The sequence below is a fragment of the Tachyglossus aculeatus genome, unplaced genomic scaffold (assembly GCF_015852505.1).
Source record: "Tachyglossus aculeatus isolate mTacAcu1 unplaced genomic scaffold, mTacAcu1.pri scaffold_194_arrow_ctg1, whole genome shotgun sequence".
NCBI lineage: Eukaryota > Metazoa > Chordata > Mammalia > Monotremata > Tachyglossidae > Tachyglossus > Tachyglossus aculeatus.
The window spans coordinates 112,755-134,077 of NW_024044910.1; the positions used below are offsets into that span (position 1 = coordinate 112,755).

Here is a 21,323-nt window from a genome sequence, read left to right on the forward strand (position 1 = left end):
CTAGGATTAGGGTTAGGGCTAGGGTTACGTTAGGATTAGTCATTCAGTTCATTCAATCGTATTTATTGAGTGCTTACTGTGTGCAGAGCACTGGACTAAGCGCTTGATTAGGGTGAAAGATGTTAGGATTGGGGTTCAAGATAGTATTAGGGTTAAGATTAAGGTTGTAGTGAGGTTTATTATTATTGTTTAGGGTAAGGCCTAGGATTAGGGTTAGGGCTAGGGTTACGTTAGGATTAGTCATTCAGTTCATTCAGTCGTATTTATTGAGCACATACTGTGTGCAGAGCACTGGACTAAGCGCTTGATTAGGGTGAAAGACATTAGGATTGGGGTTCAATATAGTATTAGGGTTAAGATTAAGGTTGTAGTGAGGTTTATTATTATTGTTTAGGGTAAGGCCTAGGGTCAGGGTTAGGGCTAGGGTTATGTTAGGATTAGTCAGTTCATTCAATCGTATTTATTGAGCGCTTACTGTGTGCAGAGCACTGGACTAAGCGCTTGATTAGGGCGAAAGACATTAGGATTGGGGTTCAAGATAGTATTAGGGTTAAGATTAAGGTTGTAGTGAGGTTTATTATTATTGTTTAGGGTAAGGCCTAGGGTCAGGGTTAGGGCTAGGGTTATGTTAGGATTAGTCATTCAGTTCATTCAATCGTATTTATTGAGCACTTACTGTGTGCAGAGCACTGGACTAAGCACTTGATTAGGACGAAAGACATTAGGATTGGGGTTCAAGATAGTATTAGGGTTAAGATTAAGGTTGTAATGAGGTTTATTCTTATTGTTTAGGGTAAGGCCAAGGGTCAGGGTTAGGACTAGGGTTATGTTAGGATTAGTCATTCAGTTCATTCTATTGTATTTATTGAGCGCTTACTGTGTACAGAGCACTGGACTAAATGCTTGATTAGGGTGAAAGACATTAGGATTGGGGTTCAAGATAGTATTAGGGTTAAGATTAAGGTTGTAGTGAGGTTTATTATTATTGTTTAGGGTAAGGCCTAGGGTTACGTTAGGATTAGTCATTCAGTTCATTCAATCGTATTTATTGAGCGCTTACTGTGTGCAGAGCACTGGATTAAGCGCTTGATTAGGGTGAAAGACGTTAAGATTGGGGTTCAAGATAGTATTAGGGTTAAGATGAAGGTTGCAGTAAGGTTTATTATTATTGTTTAGGGCAAGGCCTAGGATTAGGGTTAGGACTAGGGCTAGGGTTACATTAGGATTAGTCATTCAGTTCATTCTATTGTATTTATTGAGCGCTTACTGTGTACAGAGCACTGGACTAAGTGCTTGATTAGGGTGAAAGACATTAGGATTGGGGTTCAAGATAGTATTAGGGTTAAGATTAAGGTTGCAGTAAGGTTTATTATTATTGTTTAGGGTAAGGCCTAGGATTAGGGTTAGGGCTAGGGTTACGTTAGGATTAATCATTCAGTTCATTCAATCGTATTTATTTAGCACTTACTGTGTGCAGAGCACTGGACTAAGCACTTGATTAGGGCGAAAGACATTAGGATTGGGGTTCAAGATAGTATTAGGGTTAAGATTAAGGTTGTTGTGAGGCTTATTATTATTGTTTAGGGTAAGTCCTAGGGTCAGGGTTAGGGCTGGGGTTATGTTAAGATTATTCATTCAGTTCATTCAATTGTATTTATTGAGCGCTTACTGTGTGCAGAGCACTGGACTAAGCGCTTGATTAGGGTGAAAGATGTTAGGATTGGGGTTCAAGATAGTATTAGGGTTAAGATTAAGGTTGTAGTGAGGTTTATTACTATTGTTTGGGGTAAGGCCTAGGGTCAGGGTTAGGACTAGGGCTATGGTTACGTTCCGATTATTCATTCAGTTCATTCAATCGTATTTATTGAGCGCATACTGTGTGCAGAGCACTGGACTAAGCGCTTGATTAGGGCGAAAGACGTTAGGATTGGGGTTCAATATGGTATTAGGGTTAAGATTAAGGTTGTAGTGAGGTTTATTATTATTGTTTAGGGTAAGTCCTAGGGTCAGGGCTAGGGCTAGGGTTACGTTAGGATTAGTCATTCAGTTCATTCAGTCATATTTGTTGAGCGCTTACTGTGTGCAGAGCACTGGACTAAGCGCTTGATTAGGGCGAAAGATGTTAGGATTGGGGTTCAAGATAGTATTAGGGTTAAGATTAAGGTTGTAATGAGGTTTATTATTATTGTTTAGGGTAAGGCCAAGGGTCAGGGTTAGGGCTAGCGTTACGTTAGGATTAGTCATTCAGTTCATTCAGTTGTATTTATTGAGCGCTTACTGTGTACAGAGCACTGGACTAAGCGCTTGATTAGGGCGAAAGACGTTAGGATTGGGGTTCAAGATAGTATTAGGGTTAAGATTAAGGTTGTAGTGAGGTTTATTATTATTGTTTAGGGTAAGGCCTAGGGTCAGGGTTAGGGCTAGGGTTACGTTAGGATTATTCAGTTCATTCAATTGTATTTATTGAGCACTTACTGTGTGCAGAGCACTGGACTAAGCGCTCGATTAGAAGCAAGAGAAGCAGCGTGGCTCAGTGGAAAAGAGCCCGGGCTTTGGAGTCAGAGGTCATGGGTTCAAATCCCAGCTCCACCAACTGTCAGCTGTGTGACTTTGGGCAAGTCACTGAACTTCTCTGTGCCTCAGTTACCTCATCTGTAGAATGGGGATGAAGACTGTGAGCCCCCCGTGGGACAACCTGATCACCTTGTAACCTCCCCAGCGCTTAGGACAGTGCTTTGCACATAGTAATGCTTAATAAATGCCATTATTATTATTATTAGGGTGAAAGACTAGACTAGACTAGACTCTAGCCTGTGAGCCCGCTGTTGGGTAGGGACCGTCTCTGTATGTTGCCAACTTGTACTTCCCAAGCGCTTAGTACAGTGCTCTGCACACAGTAAGCACTCGATAAATACGATTGAATGAATGAATGAATGACCATCTCTATATGTTGCCAACTTGGACTTCCCAAGCGCTTAGTCCAGTGCTCTGCACACAGTAAGCGCTCAATAAATACGATTGAATGAATGACCGTCTCTATATGTTGCCAGCTTATACTTCCCAAGCACTTAGTCCAGTGCTTTGCACACAGTAAGCGCTCAATAAATGTTTGTACATATTTATTACCCTATTTTACCTGTACATATTTATTCTATTTATTTTATTTGGTTTATATGGGGTTTTTTTGTATTCTGTCTCCCCCTTCTAGACTGTGAGCCCACTGTTGGGTAGGGACCGTCTCTAGATGTTTCCAACTTGGACTTCCCAAGCGCTTAGTCCAGTGCTCTGCACACAGTAAGCGCTCAATAAATACGATTGAATGAATGAATGAATCAATACGATTGACTGACTGAATGAATGAAAGGCATTGGGATTAGGGTTGAAGATTCATTCATTCATTCATTCGTATTGAGCGCTTACTGTGTGCAGAGCACTGGACTAAGCGCTTGGGAAGTGCAAGTTGACAACATATAGAGACGGTCCCTACGCAACAGTGGGCTCAAGATCAAGCAATTGGATTTATTGAGCGCTTACCGTGTGCAGAGCACTGGACTAAGCGCTTGGGAAGTCCAAGTTGGCAACGTACAGAGATGGTCCCTACCCAACAGTGGACTCAAGATAAATCAATTGTATTTATTGAGCATTTACTGTGTGCAGAGCACTGTACTAAGGGCTTGGGAAATACAAGTTGGCACCATATAGAGAAGCAGCGTGGCTCATTGGAAAGAACCCGGGCTTTGGAGTCAGAGTTCATGGGTTCAAATCCTGGCTCCGCCAATTGTCAACTGTGTGACTTTGGGCAAGTCACTTAACTTCTCTGTGCCTCGGTTACCTCATCTGTAAAATGGGGGTTAAGACTGTGAGCCCCATGTGGGACAACCTGATCACCTTGTAACCTCCCCAGCGCTTAGAACCGTGCTTTGCATGTAGTAAGCGCTTAATAAATGCCATTATTATTATTATTATATAGAGACGGTCCCTACCCAACAGTGGGCTCAAGATCAATCAATTGTATTTCTTGAGCGCTTACCGTGTGCAGAGCACTGGACTAAGCGCTTGGGAAGTCCAAGTTGGCAGCATACAGAGATGGTCCCTACCCGACAGTGGGCTCAAGATCAAGCAATCATATTTACTGAGCGCTTACTGTGTGCAGAGCACTGGACTAGGCGCTTGGGAAGTACAAGTTGGCACCATATAGAGACGGTCCCTACCCAACAGTGGGCTCAAGATCAATCAATCATATTTATTGAGCGCTTACTGAGTGCACAGCACTGTACTAAGGGCTTGGGAAGTCCAAGTTGGCAACATACAGAGACGGTCCCTACCCGACAGTGCGCTCAAGATCATCAGCATCATCATCATCAATTGTATTTACTGAGCGCTTACTGTGTGCAGAGCACTGTACTAAGCGCTTGGGAAGTACAAATTGGCAACATATAGAGACGGTCCCTACCCAACAGTGGGCTCAAGATCAATCAATCATATTTATTGAGCGCTTACTGTGTGCACAGCACTGTACTAAGGGCTTGGGAGTACAAGTTGGCAACATAAAGAGACGGTCCCCACCCAACAGTGGGCTCAAGATCAAGCAATTGGATTTATTGAGCGCTTACTGTGTGCAGAGCACTGTACTAAGCACTGGGGAAGTACAAGTTGGCAACATATAGAGACGGTCCCTCCCCAACAGTGGGCTCAAGATCAATCAATCGTATTTATTGAGCGCTTACCGTGTGCAGAGCACCGGACTAAGGGCTTGGGAAGTCCAAGTTGGCAACATACAGAGACGGTCCCTACCCGACAGTGGGCTCAAGATCAATCAATCGTATTTATTGAGCGCTTACCGTGTGCAGAGCACCGGACTAAGGGCTTGGGAAGTCCAAGTTGGCAACATCTAGAGACGGTCCCCACCTGAGGGTGGAGACGAGGGTCGTCAGGGTGAGGTTTAGGGTCAGCTGGGCATCGCCGAGCGGTGACCCGCCGGACTCTGTCCTAGGAGCCGCTGTTCCTGGATGTGCTGGGCACCTGCCACTCGGACGCCACCAAGCCGGCCGTGCTGAAGCCGCGGCACCTGGCCTGGCACCGTGCTCACCTGGCCCGGGGGCTGACCCTCTACCCTCCGGACATCCTGAGCGCCATGGTCCAGGAGGGGCGGCTGGAGCGGGATCCCCTCGGGGCTCTCCGCTTGCCCAGACAGGTACCCCCCGACTCCGGCCCCCTCAAATGCCCTTCCCCGCCGCCGCTCCCCTGTATATATGTATATATGTTTGTACATATTTATTACTCTATTTATTTATTTTACTTGTACATATCTATCCTATTTATTTTATTTTGTCAGTATGTTTGGTTTTGTTCTCTGTCTCCCCCTTTTAGACTGTGAGCCCACTGCTGGGTAGGGACTGTCTCTATGTGTTGCCAACTTGGACTTCCCAAGCGCTTAGTCCAGTGCTCTGCACACAGTAAGCGCTCAATAAATATGATTGATGATGACTGATGATGATATTTATTTATTTTGCTTGTCCATATCGATTCTATTTATTTGATTTTGTCAGTATGTTTGGTTTTGTTCTCTGTCTCCCCCTTTTAGACTGTGAGCCCGCTGTTGGGTAGGGACCGTCTCTATGTGTTGCCAACTTGGACTTCCCAAGCACTTAGTCCAGTGCTGTGCACACAGTAGGCACTCAATAAATATGATTGATGATGATTGATGATGATATTTATTTATTTTACTTGTCCATATCTATCCTATTTATTTTATTTCGTTAGTATGTTTGGTTTTGTTCCCTGTCTCCCCCTTTTAGACTGTGAGCCCACTGCTGGGTAGGGGCTGTCTCTATGTGTTGCCAACTTGGACTTCCCAAGCGCTTAGTCCAGTGCTCTGCACACAGTAAGCGCTCAATAAATATGATTGGTGATGATTGATGATGATATATATTTATTTTGCTTGTCCATATCGATTCTATTAATTTTATTTCGTGAGTATGTTTGGTTTTGTTCTCTGTCTCCCCCTTTTAGACTGTGAGCCCACTGTTGGGTAGGGACTGTCTCTATGTGTTGCCAACTTGGACTTCCCAAGCGCTTAGTCCAGTGCTCTGCACACAGTAAGCGCTCAATAAATATGATTGATGATGATTGATGATGATATTTATTTATTTTGCTTGTCCATATCGATTCTATTCATTTGATTTTGTCAGTATGTTTGGTTTTGTTCTCTGTCTCCCCCCTTTAGACTGTGAGCCCACTGGTGGGTAGGGACCGTCTCTATGTGTTGCCAACTTGGACTTCCCAAGCGCTTAGTCCAGTGCTCTGCACACAGTAAGCGCTCAATAAATATGATTGATGATGATTGATGATGATATTTATTTATTTTACTTGTCCATATCGATTCTATTTATTTGATTTTGTCAGTATGTTTGGTTTTGTTCCCTGTCTCCCCCTTTTAGACTGTGAGCCCACTGTTGGGTAGGGACCGTCTCTATGTGTTGCCAACTTGGACTTCCCAAGCGCTTAGTCCAGTGCTCTGCACACAGTAAGCGCTCAATAAATATGATTGATGATGATTGATGATGATATTTATTTATTTTACTTGTCCATATCGATTCTATTTATTTGATTTTGTTAGTATGTTTGGTTTTGTTCTCTGTCTCCCCCTTTTAGACTGTGAGCCCACCGTTGGGTAGGGACTGTCTCTAGATGTTACCAATTTGGACTTCCCAAGCGCTTAGTCCAGTGCTCTGCACATAGTAAGCGCTCAATAAATACGATTGATTGATTGATTGATTATTATTATTATTATTATTATGGGATTTGCAAAGCTCTCACTATGTGCCAAGCACTGTTCTAAGCGCTGGGGTAGATACAAGGTTTTCAGGTTGTCCCACGTAGGGCTCACAGTCTTCATCCCCATTTTACAGATGAGGGAACGGATGAGGCCCAGAGAATAATAATGATGGTATTTGTCAAGCGCTTACTATGTGCCAAGCACTGTTCTAAGCGCCGGGAGAGATACAAGGTCATCAGGTTGTCCCACGTAGGGCTCACAGTCTTAATCCCCGTTTTACAGATGAGGGAACGGATGAGGCCCAGAGAATAATAATGATGGTATTTGCCAAGCGCTTACTATGTGCAAAGCACTGTTCTAAGCGCTGGGGGGATACAAGGTGATCATCATCAATCGTATTTATTGAGCGCTTACTGTGTGCAGAGCACTGTACTAAGCGCTTGGGAAGTCCCAATTGGCAACATCTAGAGACAGTCCCTACCCAACAGTGGGCTCACAGTCTAAAAGGGGGAGACAGAGAACAAAACCAAACATACTAACAAAATAAAATAAATAGAATAGATAGGTACAAGTAAAATAAAATAAATAAATAAATAGAGTAATAAATATGTACAAACATATATACAGGTGCTGTATATCAGCACTGGAGATCAGGCTGTCCCACGGGGGGCTCGCGGTCTGTCTGCGGGTGTGAAACAGTAGCGGTAGTAATAGTATTTACTGAACACCCACTCGACAGACCCAAATGTCCAGTTCATTCCCTGTACTCACTGTACCCAAGAATATTAGACTTCTAGCCTGTGAGCCCACTGTTGGGTAGGGACCGTCTCTAGATGTTGCCAACTTGGACTTCCCAAGCGCTCAGTCCAGTGCTGTGCACGCAGTAAGCGCTCAATCAATCAATCAATCGTATTTATTGAGCACTTACTGTGTGCAGAGCACTGCACTAAGCGCCTGGGAAGTCCAAGTTGGCAACACATAGAGACGGTCCCTACCCAACAGTGGGCTTACAGTCTAGAAGGGGGAAGCAACGTGGCTCAGTGGAAAGAGCGCGGATTTATCACTCTATTTCACCTGTCCCTATTTCCTATTCCATTTCTTTCACTAACGATGCGCATCCTCCCCAGTGCTTAGAACAGTGCTTTGCACATAGTAAGCACTTAACAAATGCCATCGTCATCATTATTATTATTATCTAGCTTTAATTCTATTTCTTCTGACGACTTCTAGACTGTGAGCCCTACTTGTCCCTATTTCCTATTCCATTTCTTTCATTAACGATGCGCATCCTCCCCGGCGCTTAGAACAGTGCTTTGCACATAGTAAGCGCTTAACAAATGCCATCATCATCATTATTATTATTATCTAGCTTTAATTCTATTTATTCTGACGACTTCTAATAATGATGGCATTTATTAAGCGCTTACTATGTGCCAAGCACTGTTCTAAGCGCTGGGGAGGTTGCAAGGTGATCTGGTTGTCTCACGGGGGGCTCACAGTCTTAATCCCCATTTGACAGATGAGGGAACTGAGGCCCAGAAAAGTTCAGTGACTTGCCCAAAGTCACACGGCTGACAATTGGCGGAGCAGGGATTTGAACCCATGACCTCTGACTCCAAAGCCCGGGCTCTTTCCACAGAGCCACGCTGCTTCAGAAGCAACGTGGCTCAGTGGAAGGAGCGCAGATTTATTACTCTATTTTACCTGTCCCTATTTCCTATTTCATTTCTTTCATTAACGATGTGCATCCTCCCCGGCGCTTAGAACAGTGCTTTGCACATAGTAAGCGCTTAACAAATGCCATCATCATCATTATTATTATTATCTAGCTTTAATTCTATTTATTCTGACGACTTCTAATAATGATGGCATTTATTAAGCACTTACTATCATCATCAATCGTATTTATTGAGCGCTTACTATGTGCAGAGCACTGTACTAAGCGCTTGGGAAGTACAAGTTGGCAGCATATATACTATGTGCAAAGCACTGTTCTAAGCGCTGGGGAGGTTACAAGGTGATCAGGTTGTCCCACGGGGGGGCTCACAGTCTTTATCCCCATTTGACAGATGAGGGAACTGAGGCACAGAGAAGTGAAGTGACTTGCCCAAAGTCACCCAGCTGACAATTGGCGGAGCAGGGATTTGAACCCATGACCTCTGACTCCAAAGTCCGGGCTCTTTCCACAGAGCCACGCTGCTTCAGAAGCAACGTGGCTCAGTGGAAAGAGCGCGGATTTATCACTCTATTTCACCTGTCCCTATTTCCTATTCCATTTCTTTCCCTAACGATGCGCATCCTCCCCAGCGCTTAGAACAGTGCTTTGCACATAGTAAGCACTTAACAAATGCCATCATCATCATTATTATTATTATCTAGCTTTAATTCTATTTCTTCTGACGACTTCTAGACTGTGAGCCCTACTTGTCCCTATTTCCTATTCCATTTCTTTCGTTAACGATGCGCATCCTCCCCGGCGCTTAGAACAGTGCTTTGCACATGGTAAGCGCTTAACAAATGCCATCGTCATCATTGTTAGTATTATCTAGCTTTAATTCTATTTATTCTGACGACTTCTAGACTGTGAGCCCTACTTGTCCCTATTTACTATTCCTTTTCTTTCATTAACGATGCGCATCCTCCCCGGCGCTTAGAACAGTGCTTTGCACATAGTAAGCGTTTAACAAATGCCATCGTCATCATCGTTATTATTATCTAGCTTTAATTCTATTTATTCTGATGACTTCTAATAATGATGGCATTTATTAAGCGCTTACTATGTGCAAAGCACTGTTCTAAGCGCTGGGGAGGTTACAAGGTGATCAGGTTGTCCCACGGGGGGGCTTACAGTCTTCACCCCCATTTTACAGATGAGGCAACTGAGGCCCAGAAAAGTTCAGTGACTTGCCTAAAGTCACACAGCTGACAGTTGGCGGTGCCGGGATTTGAACCCATGACCTCTGACTCCAAAGTCCGTGCTCTTTCCACTGAGCCACGCAGCTTCTGAAGCAACGTGGCTCAGTGGAAAGAGCGCGGATTTATCACTCTATTTCACCTGTCGCTATTTACTATTCCATTTCTTTCGTTAACAGTGCGCATCCTCCCCGGCGCTTAGAACAGTGCTTTGCACATAGTAAGCGCTTAACAAATGCCATCGTCATCATTGTTATTATTATCTAGGTTTAATTCTATTTATTCTGACGACTTCTAATAATGATGGCATTTATTAAGCACTTACTATCATCATCAATCGTATTTATTGAGCGCTTACTATGTGCAGAGCACTGTACTAAGCGCTTGGGAAGTACAAGTTGGCAGCATATATACTATGTGCAAAGCACTGTTCTAAGCGCTGGGGAGGTTACAAGGTGATCAGGTTGTCCCACGGGGGGCTCACAGTCTTCATCCCCATTTGACAGATGAGGGAACTGAGGCCCAGAGAAGTGAAGTGACTTGCCTAAAGTCACACAGCTGACAGTTGGCGGAGCGGGGATTTGAACCCATTACCTCTGACTCCAAAGCCCGGGCTCTTTCCACAGAGCCACGCTGCTTCAGAAGCAACGTGGCTCGGTGGAAAGAGTGCGGATTTATCACTCTATTTCACCTGTCCCTATTTCCTATTCCATTTCTTTCACTAACGATGCACATCCTCCCCGGTGCTTATAACAGTGCTTTGCACATAGTAAGCGCTTAACAAATGCCATCATCATCATTATTATTATTATCTAGCTTTAATTCTATTTCTTCTGACGACTTCTAGACTGTGAGCCCTACTTGTCCCTATTTCCTATTCCATTTCTTTCATTAACGATGCGCATCCTCCCCGGCGCTTAGAACAGTGCTTTGCACATAGTAAGCGCTTAACAAATGCCTTTGTCATTATTGTTATTATTCTCTAGCTTTAATTCTATTTATTCTGATGACTTCTAGACTGTGAGCCCACTGTTGGGTAAGGACTGTCTCTATATGTTGCCAACTTGTACTTCCCAAGCGCTTAATACATTTATTACTCTATTTTATTTGTCCCTATTTCCTATTCCATTTCTTTCATTAACGATGCTCATCCTCCCCGGCGCTTAGAACAGTGCTTTGCACATAGTAAGTGCTTAACAAATGCCATCATCATCATTATTATTATTATCTAGCTTTAATTCTATTTCTTCTGACGACTTCTAGACTGTGAGCCCTACTTGTCCCTATTTACTATTCCATTTCTTTCATTAACGATGCGCATCCTCCCCGGCGCTTAGAACAGTGCTTTGCACATAGTAAGCGTTTAACAAATGCCATCGTCATCATCGTTATTATTATCTAGCTTTAATTCTATTTATTCTGATGACTTCTAGACTGTGAGCCCTACTTGTCCCTATTTACTATTCCTTTTCTTTCATTAACGATGCGCATCCTCCCCGGCGCTTAGAACAGTGCTTTGCACATGGTAAGCGCTTAACAAATGCCATCATCATCATCATCATTATTATTATCTAGTTTTAATTCTATTTATTCTGACGACTTCTAGACTGTGAACCCTACTTGTCCCTATTTACTATTCCATTTCTTTCATTAACGATGCGCATCCTCCCCGGCGCTTAGAACAGTGCTTTGCACATAGTAAGCGCTTAACAAATGCCATCGTCATCATTATTATTATTATCTAGCTTTAATTCTATTTCTTCTGACGACTTCTAGACTGTGAGCCCTACTTGTCCCTATTTACTATTCCATTTCTTTCATTAACGATGCGCATCCTCCCCAGTGCTTAGAACAGTGCTTTGCACATAGTAAGCACTTAACAAATGCCATCGTCATCATTATTATTATTATCTAGCTTTAATTCTATTTATTCTGATGACTTCTAGACTGTGAGCCCACTGTTGGGTAGGGACCGTCTCTATATGTTGCCAACTTGTACTTCCCAAGCGCTTAGTCCAGTGCTCTGCACACAGGAAGTGCTCAATAAATACGATTGAATGAATGAATGGGAGTCGTCCAAGGTCATGGGTTCTAATTCCGGCTCCGCCACTTATTGGCTTATTGCTTATTGGGAAGCAGCGTGGCTCAGTGGAAAGAGCCTGGGCTTTGGAGTCAGAGGTCATGAGTTCAAATCCCAGCTCCGCCAATCGTCAGCTGGGTGACTTTGGGCAAGTCACTTCACTTCTCTGGGCCTCAGTTCCCTCATCTGTAAAATGGGGATTAAGACTGTGAGCCCGGGACAACTTGATCACCTTGTTACCTCCCCAGCGCTTAGAACAGTGCTTTGCACATAGTAAGCGCTTAATAAATGCCGTCATTATTATTATTATTGGCTGTGAGACTTTGGGCAAGTCACTTAACTCCTCTGTGCCTCAGTGACCTCATCTGGATAATGGAAATGAAGACTGTGAGCCCCACGTGGGTCAACCTGCTCACCTTGTATCCCCTCAGTGCTTAGAACAGTGCTTGGCACATAGTAAGCACTTAACAAATACCATCATTATTAATATTATTATTATTATTATTATTATTATTATTATTATTAAAGCCCGGGCCTGAGAATCAGAAGGTCATGGGTGCTAATCCTGGCTCCACCACATGTCTGCTGGGTGACCTCGGACAAGTCATTCATTCATTCAATCGTATTTATTGAGCGCTTACTGTGTGCAGAGCACTGGACTAAGCGCTTGGGAAGTACAACTAAGGGCTTGGGAAGTCGCTTCTCTGGGCCTCAGTTAGCTCATCAGGAAAATGGGGATGGGGACTGTGAGCCCCACGTGGGACAGGGACTGTGACCAACCCGATTTGCTTGTGTCCACCCCAGCGCTTATTACAGTACTTGGCACGTAGTAAATGCTAAACAAAAACCGTCATTCTTATTATCGTTATCTGCTGTGTGACCTTGGGGAAGTCACTTAACTTCTCTGAGCCTCAGTTCCCTCATCTGTAAAAATGGGGATTAAGACTGTGAGCCCCACGGGGGACAACTTGATCACCTTGTATCCCCCCCAGCGCTTAGAACAGTGCTTTGCACATAGTAAGCGCTTAACAAATGCCATTATTATTATTATTATTTACTGAGCGCTTACTGTGTGCAGAGCACTGGACTAAGCACTTGGGAGAGGACAATCTAATGAAACAACAGACACATTCCCCACCTACAGCGAGCTTCCAGTCTGCCCATGTCCGCCTCATCATCAATCATCAATGGTATTTATTGAGCGCTTACTGTGTGCAGAGCACTGGACTAAGTACTAAGCGCCTCAGCATCCTGGACCTGTGGCAGGGAACGCGCCTGTTGAGAAGCAGCGCGGCTCAGTGGAAAGAGCCCCGGCTTTGGAGTCAGAGGTCATGGGTTCAAATCCTCGCTCCGCCAATTGTCAGCCGGGTGACTTTGGGCAAGTCACTTCACTTCTCTGGGCCTCAGTTACCTCATCTGTAAAATAGGGATTGATTGTGAGCCCTCTGAGGGACAACCTGATCACTCTGTAGCCTCTCCAGCGCTTAGAACAGTGCTTTGCACATAGTAAGCGCTTAATAAATGCCATCATTATTATTATTATTCTCTGGGCCTCATGACCTCATCTGGAAAATGGGGATTAAGACTGTGAGCCCCACCTGGGACAACCTGATCACCTTGTAACTTCCCCAGTGCTCTGAACAGTACTTTGCACATAGTAAGCGCTTAATAAATGCCATTATTATTATTATTATTATTATATTGTTCTAGTGTCCTCTCCCAAGTGCTTTTTACAGTGCTCTACACACAGTAAGCGCTTAATAAATACGATTGACTGACCGACTGACCTCCAATAGGCCTTCCCCGATGAAGCCCTCCTTTCCTCTTCTCCCACTCCCTTCTGCGTCGCCCTGACTTGCTCCTTTTATTCATCCCCATTATAATAATAATAATAATAATAATAATAATGGTGGTATTTGTTAAGCGCTTACTATGTGTCAAGCGCTGCGGTGGATACAGGGTAATCAGGTTGTCCATGTGGGGCTCACAATTTTAATCCCCATTTTCCCGATGAGGTCACTGAGGCCCAGAGAAGTGAAGTGACTTGCCCAAGGTCACACAGCAGACAAGTGGCGGAGCCAGGATTAGAACCCGCGACCTCTGACTCCGAAGGCCAGGCTCTTGCCACTGAGCCACGCTGCTTCACTTGCGTCCGTATCCGTCATTTATTGCTTTCTGTTTGTGTCTGTCTTCCCCTCTAGACTGTAATCAATCAATGAATCAATCAGTCGTATTTATTGAGCGCTTACTGTGTGCAGAGCACTGGACTAAGCGCTTGGGAAGCTGTGAGGGGGTCAGTCGATCGTATTTATTGAGCGCTTACTATCTTCTAGACTGTGAGCCCACTTAGGGTAGGGACCGTCTCTATATGTCGCCGACTTGTCCTTCCCAAGCGCTTAGTCCAGTGCTCTGCACACAGTAAGCGCTCAATAAATACGATTGAATGAATGAATGAATGAATGTGGGCAGGGATTGGATCTGTTGTATTGTTCTGTTGGACTCTCCCAAGTGCTTAGGCCAGTGCTCTGCACATCCGTTCAGTCAATCGTATTTATTAATAATAATAATAATAATTGGCATTTGTTAAGCGCTTACTATGTGCAAAGCACTGTTCTAAGCGCTGGGGAGGATACAGGGTGATCAGGTTGTCCCACGTGGGGCTCACAGTCTTCATCCCCATTTTACAGATGAGGTCACCGAGGCCCAGAGAAGTTAAGTGACTTGCCCAAGGTCACACAGCAGACATGTGGTGGAGTCGGGATTCGAACCCCTGACCTCTGACTCCAAAGCCCGGGCTCTTTCCACTGAGCCACGCTGCTTCTCTTTATTGAGCGCTTACTGTGCGCAGAGCACTGGACTAAGCGCTTGGGAAGTACAAGTTGGCAACATCTAGAGAGGGTCCCTACCCAACAGCGGGCTCATATTCATTCATTCATTCATTCAATAGTATTTTTTGAGCGCTTACTGTGTGCAGAGCACTGTACTAAGCGCTTGGGAAGTCCAAGTTGGCAACATATAGAGACGGTCCCTACCCAACAGCGGGCTCACAGTCTAGAAGATAGTAAGCGCTCAATAAATACGATCGACAGACCCCCCTCACAGCTTCCCCCAGCCCTCTTGGTGGTCTGCCCCCCAACCCTGATTTGGAAACCCTGCCACGGGGAGGAGGCTGGGGCATAATAATAATAACAATAATGATGGCATTTGTTAAGCACTTACGATGTGCAAAGCACTGTTCTAAGCACTGGGGGGGGGATCCAAGGTGATTCATTCATTCAGTCGTATTTATCGAGCGCTTACTGTGTGCAGAGCACTGGACTAAGCGCTCGGGAAGTCCAAGTTGGCAACATCTAGAGACGGCCCCTACCCAACAGCGGGCTCACAGTCTAGAAGGGGGAGACAGAGAACAAAAGACATATTAACAAAATAAAATAAATAGAATAAATATGTACAAATAAAATAAATAGAGTAATAAATCCGTACAAACATATATACATATATACAGGTGCTGTGGGGAGGGGAAGGAGGTAAGGCGATCAGGTTGTCCCACGTGGGGCTCACAGTCTCCATCCCCATTTTAAAGATGAGGTCACTGAGGCTCAGAAAATAATAATAATAATGATGATGGCATTTATTAAGCACTTACTATGTGCAAAGCACCGTTCTAAGCCCTGGGGAGGTTACAAGGTGATCAGGTTGTCCCACGGAGGGCTCACAGTCTTAATCCCCATTTGACAGATGAGGTAACTGAGGCACAGAGAATCAATCAATCAATCAATCAATCGTATTTATTGAGCGCTTACTATGTGCAGAGCACTGTACTAAGCGCTTGGGAAGTACAAATTGGCATCACAGTGAGTTGCCCAATGTCACACAGCTGACTAGTGGCGGAGCCAGGATTTGAACCCCTGACCTCTGACTCCAAAGCCCAGGCTCTTTCCACTGAGCCACGCTGCTACTATGTGCAAAGCACTGTTGTAAGCGCTGGGGGGGAGGGTGATCCAAGGCGATCAGGTTGTCCCACGAGGGGCTCACAGTCTTCATCCCCATTTTAAAGATGAGGTCACCGAGGCTCAAAAAATAATAATAATGATAATAATAATGATGGCATTTATTAAGCGCTTACTATGTGCAAAGCACCGTTCTAAGCGCTGGGGAGGTTACAAGGTGATCAGGTTGTCCCACGTGGGGCTCACAGTCTTCATCCCCATTTTAAAGATGAGGTCACCGAGGCTCAGAAAATAATGATAATGATAATAATAACGATGGCATTTATTAAGCGCTTACTATGTGCAAAGCACCGTTCTAAGCTCTGGGGAGGTTACAAGGTGATCAGGTTGTCCCATGGGGGGCTCCCAGTCTTCATCCCCATTTTAAAGATGAGGTCACCGAGGCTCAGAAAATAATCATAATGATAATAATAATGATGGCATTTATTAAGCGCTTACTATGTGCAAAGCACTGTTCTAAGTGCTGGGGAGGTTACAAGGTGATCAGGTTGTCCCACGGGGGGCTCACACTCTTCATCCCCATTTTAAAGATGAGGTCACCGAGGCTCAGAAAATAATGATAATGATAGTAATAACGATGGCATTTATTAAGTGCTTACTATGTGCAAAGCACCGTTCTAAGCGCTGGGGAGGTTACAAGGTCATCAGATTGTCCCACGGGGGGCTCCCAGTCTTCATCTCCATTTCCCAGATGAGGTCACTGAGGCCCAGAGAAGTGAAGTGACTCGGCCAGAGTCACCCAGCTGACAAGTGGCGGAGCCGGGGTTTGAACCCGTGACCTCTGACTCCCAAGCCCGGGCTCTTTCCCTTCATTCATTCATTCATTCATTCAGTCGTATTGATTGAGCGCTTACTGTGTGCAGAGCACTGGACTAAGCGCTTGGGAAGGACAAGTTGGCAACCTAAGTTGACGAGTTTCCACTGAGCCACGCTGCATCCAAGCAGGAGGCCTTCCCAGACTGAGCCCCTTCCTTCCTCTCCCCCTCATCCCGCTCTCCATCCCCCCGTCTTACCTCCTTCCCTTCCCCACAGCACCTGTATAGATGTATATACGTTTGTACATATTTATTCCTCTATTTATTTATTTATTTTACTTGTACATATCTATTCTATTTATTTTATTCTGTTAGTATGTTTGGTTTCGTTCTCTGTCTCCCCCTTCTAGACTGTGAGCCCGCTGTTGGGTAGGGACCGTCTCTAGATGTTGCCGACTTGGACTTCCCAAGGGCTTAGTCCAGTGCTCTGCACACAGTAAGCGCTCAATAAATACGATTGATTGATTGATTGATTGGGGGGTCCATTCTTATCCTCCCCAGACCCTGGACGAGCCTCCGCCGCCCGCGCCCACCCCCCTGCCACCCCTGGAGGAGTACTTGGCGGGAGAGGCTGGCAGCTATCCAGAGTCCAGCCCGCCCCTGGTCAGCGTGGAGCCCTTGGAGGTCAACTTTGGGGGCTGCCCGGAGCCCCCCGAGCCCTGCCCGCTCCGCCTGACCAACCACAGCAGAGGCAAGGTCAGCGTGGCCTGGGTCCTGCCAGCGGACGGCCCCTTCCGAGTGACCCCGGACACCTGCGACATCCCCCCGCTCAAGTCCACCGCCGCCCGCCTCCATTTCCAGCCCCCGCACCCCTATCGCCTCTACGCGGCCCAGCTCCAGGCCTTCGCCCTCTACAAGGTGGGGACCAGGGATAGATAATAAATAACGATAATAATAATAATAACGGGGCATGGTAATAATGATAGTGATGGTATTTGTTAAGCACTTACTATGTGCCAACAAGGCCAGCTCTAAGTCTTCTCCCTCTTACAAGGTGGGGACCAGAGATAGATAATAAATAACAATGATAATAATGATAATAAATAACAATAGTAATAATAGCGTGGCATGGCAATAATGGTAATGATGGTATTTGTTAAGCACTTACTTTGTGCCAATATGGCCCAGCTCCAAGCCTTCGCCCTCTACAAGGTGGGGACCAGGGGTAGATAATAAATAACAACAATAATAATAATAACGTGGCATGGTCATGCTAATAATGATGATATTTGTTAAGCACTTACTATGTGCCAACAAGGCCAGCTCTAAGTCTTCTCCCTCTTACAAGGTGGGGACCAGAGATAGATAATAAATAACAATGATAATAATAGCGTGGCATGGCAATAATGATAATGATGGTATTTGTTAAGCACTTACTTTGTGCCAATACGGCCCAGCTCCAAGCCTTCGCCCTCTACAAGGTGGGGACCAGGGGTAGATAATAAATAACAACAATAATAATAATAACGTGGCATGGGCATGCTAATAACGATGATATTTGTTAAGCACTTACTATGTGCCAACAAGGCCAGCTCTAAGTCTTCTCCCTCTTACAAGGTGGGGACCAGAGATAGATAATAAATAATAATTAATACGGCCCGGCTCCAAGCCTTTGCCCTCTACAAGGTGGGGACCAGAGATAGATAATAAATAACAATAGTAATAATAACGTGGCATGGTAATAATGATAGTGATGGTATTTGTTAAGCACTTACTTTGTGCCAATACGGCCCAGCTCCAAGCCTTCGCCCTCTACAAGGTGGGGACCAGAGGTAGATAATAAATAATAATAATAACGTGGCATGGTAATAATGATAATGATGGGATCTGTTAAGCGCTTACTTTGTGCCAGTAAGGCCCAGCTCCAAGCCTTCACCCTCTACAAGGTGGGGACCAGGGATAGATAATAAATAACAATAATAATAATAACATGGCATGGTCATGCTAATAACGATGGTATTTGTTAAGCACTTACTGTGTGCCAACAAGGCCAGCTCTAATAACGTGGCATGGTAATAATGATAGTGATGGTATCTGTTAAGCACTTACTTTGTGCCAGTAGGGCCCAGCTCCAAGCCTTCGCTCTCTACAAGGGGGGGACCAGAGATAGATAATAAATAATAATAATAACGTGGCATGGTAATAATGATAGTGATGGTATTTGTTAAGCACTTACTTTGTGCCAATACGGCCCAGCTCCAAGCCTTCGCCCTCTACAAGGTGGGGACCAGAGATAGATAATAAATAACAATAATAATAATCATGTGGCATGGTAATAATGATAACAATAGGATCTGCTAAGCGCTTACTTTGTGCCAGTACGGCCCAGCTCCAAGCCTTCGCCCTCTACAAGGTGGGGACCAGAGATAGATAATAAATAATAATAATAATAATGTGACATGGTAATAATGATAACGATGGGATCTGTTAAGCGCTTACTTTTTGCCAGTAAAGCCCAGCTCCAAGCCTTTGCCCTCTACAAGGTGCGGACCAGGGATAGATAATAAATAACAATAATAATAATAGTAACATGGCATGGTAATGCTAATAATGATGATATTTGTTAAGCACTTACTATGTGCCAACAAGGCCAGCTCTGAGTCTTCTCCCTCTTACAAGGTGGGGACCAGAGATAGATAATAAATAGTAATAATAACGTGGCATGGCAATAATGATAACGATGGGATTTGTTAGGCGCTTACTTTGTACCAATACGGGCCAGCTCCAAGCCTTCGCCCTCTACAAGGTGGGGACCAGGGATAGATGATATATAACAATAATAATAATAACGTGGCATGGTAATAATGGTAGTGATGGTATTTGTTAAGCACTTACTTTGTGCCAATACGGCCCAGCTCCAAGCCTTCACCCTCTACAAGGTGGGGACCAGAGATAGATAATAAATAACAATAGTAATAATAACGTGGCATGGTAATAATGATAGTGATGGTATCTGTTAAGCGCTTACTTTGTGCCAATACGGCCCAGCTCCAAGCCTTCGCCCTCTACAAGGTGGGGACCAGAGATAGATAATAAATAATAATAATAATGTGGCATGGTAATAATGATAACGATGGGATCTGTTAAGCGCTTACTTTGTGCCAGTAAGGCCCAGCTTCAAGCCTTCGCCCTCTACAAGGTGGGGACCAGAGATAGATAATAAATAATAACTATAATGTGACATGGTAATAATGATAACGATGGGATCTGTTAAGCGCTTACTTTGTGCCAGTAGGGCCCAGCTCCAAGCCTTTGCCCTCTACAAGGTGGGGACCAGAGATAGATAATAAATAACAATAGTAATAATAACGTGGCATGGTAATAATGATAGTGATGGTATTTGTTAAGCACTTACTTTGTGCCAGTATGGCTCAGCTCCAAGCCTTCGCCCTCTACAAGGTGGGGACCAGAGATAGATAATAAATAACAATAGTAATAATAACGTGGCATGGTAATAATGATAGTGATGGTATCTGTTAAGCGCTTACTTTGTGCCAATACGGCCCATCTCCAAGCCTTCGCCCTCTACAAGGTGGGGACCAGAGATAGATAATAAATAATAATAATAATGTGGCATGGTAATAATGATAACGATGGGATCTGTTAAACGCTTACTTTGTGCCAGTAAGGCCCAGCTCCAAGCCTTCGCCCTCTACAAGGTGGGGACCAGGGATAGATGATAAATAACAATAATAATAATAATAACGGGGCATGGTAATAATGGTAGTGATGGTATCTGTTAAGCACTTACTTTGTGCCAATACGGCCCAGCTCCAAGCCTTCGCCCTCTACAAGGTGGGGACCAGAGATAGATAATAAATAATAATAATACCGTGGCATGGTAATAATGGTAACGATGGGATCTGTTAAGCGCTTACTTTGTGCCAGTAAGGCCCAGCTTCAAGCCTTCACCCTCTACAAGGTGGGGACCAGAGATAGATAATAAATAGCAATGATAATAATAATAACGTGGCATGGTAATAATGATAACGATGGGATCTGTTAAGCGCTTACTTTGTGCCAGTACGGCCCAGCTCCAAGCCTTCGCCCTCTACAAGGTGGGGACCAGAGATAGATAATAAATAATAATAATAACGTGGCATGGTAATAATGATAACGATGGGATCTGTTAAGCACTTACTTTGTGCCAGTAAGGCCCAGCTTCAAGCCTTCGCCCTCTACAAGGTGGGGACCAGAGATAGATAATAAATAATAACTATAATGTGACATGGTAATAATGATAATGATGGGATCTGCTAAGCGCTTACTTTGTGCCAGTAACGCCCAGCTCCAGCCTTCACCCTCTACAAGGTGGGGACCAGGGATAGATAATAAATAACAATAATAATAATAATAATAATGATGTGGCATGGTCATGCTGATAACGATGGTATTTGTTAAGCACTTATTATGTGCCAACAAGGCCAGCTCTAATAACGTGGCATGGTAATAATGATAGTGATGGTATTTGTTAAGCGCTTACTTTGTGCCAATATGGCCCAGCTCCAAGCCTTCGCCCTTTACAAGGTGGGGACCAGAGATAGATAATAAATAATAATAATACCGTGGCATGGTAATAATGGTAACGATGGGATCTGTTAAGCGCTTACTTTGTGCCAGTAAGGCCCAGCTTCAAGCCTTCACCCTCTACAAGGTGGGGACCAGAGATAGATAATAAATAGCAATGATAATAATAATAACGTGGCATGGTAATAATGATAACGATG

At 44.4% G+C, this 21,323-nt stretch overlaps 1 protein-coding gene across 1 annotated transcript in view; it reads left to right on the forward strand.

The window, feature by feature from the left end:
- Nucleotides 1-21,323, forward strand: part of LOC119923409 (cilia- and flagella-associated protein 65-like) — a gene marked incomplete at its 3' end in the record, with an annotated part of 198,524 nt that overhangs the window by 65,983 nt on the left and 111,218 nt on the right. The window contains exons 10-11 of the mRNA XM_038742808.1: nt 4,994-5,194; nt 17,098-17,454. Of these exons, the coding sequence (XP_038598736.1) occupies nt 4,994-5,194; nt 17,098-17,454 (558 nt within the window). The remainder of the gene's footprint in view (nt 1-4,993; nt 5,195-17,097; nt 17,455-21,323) is intronic.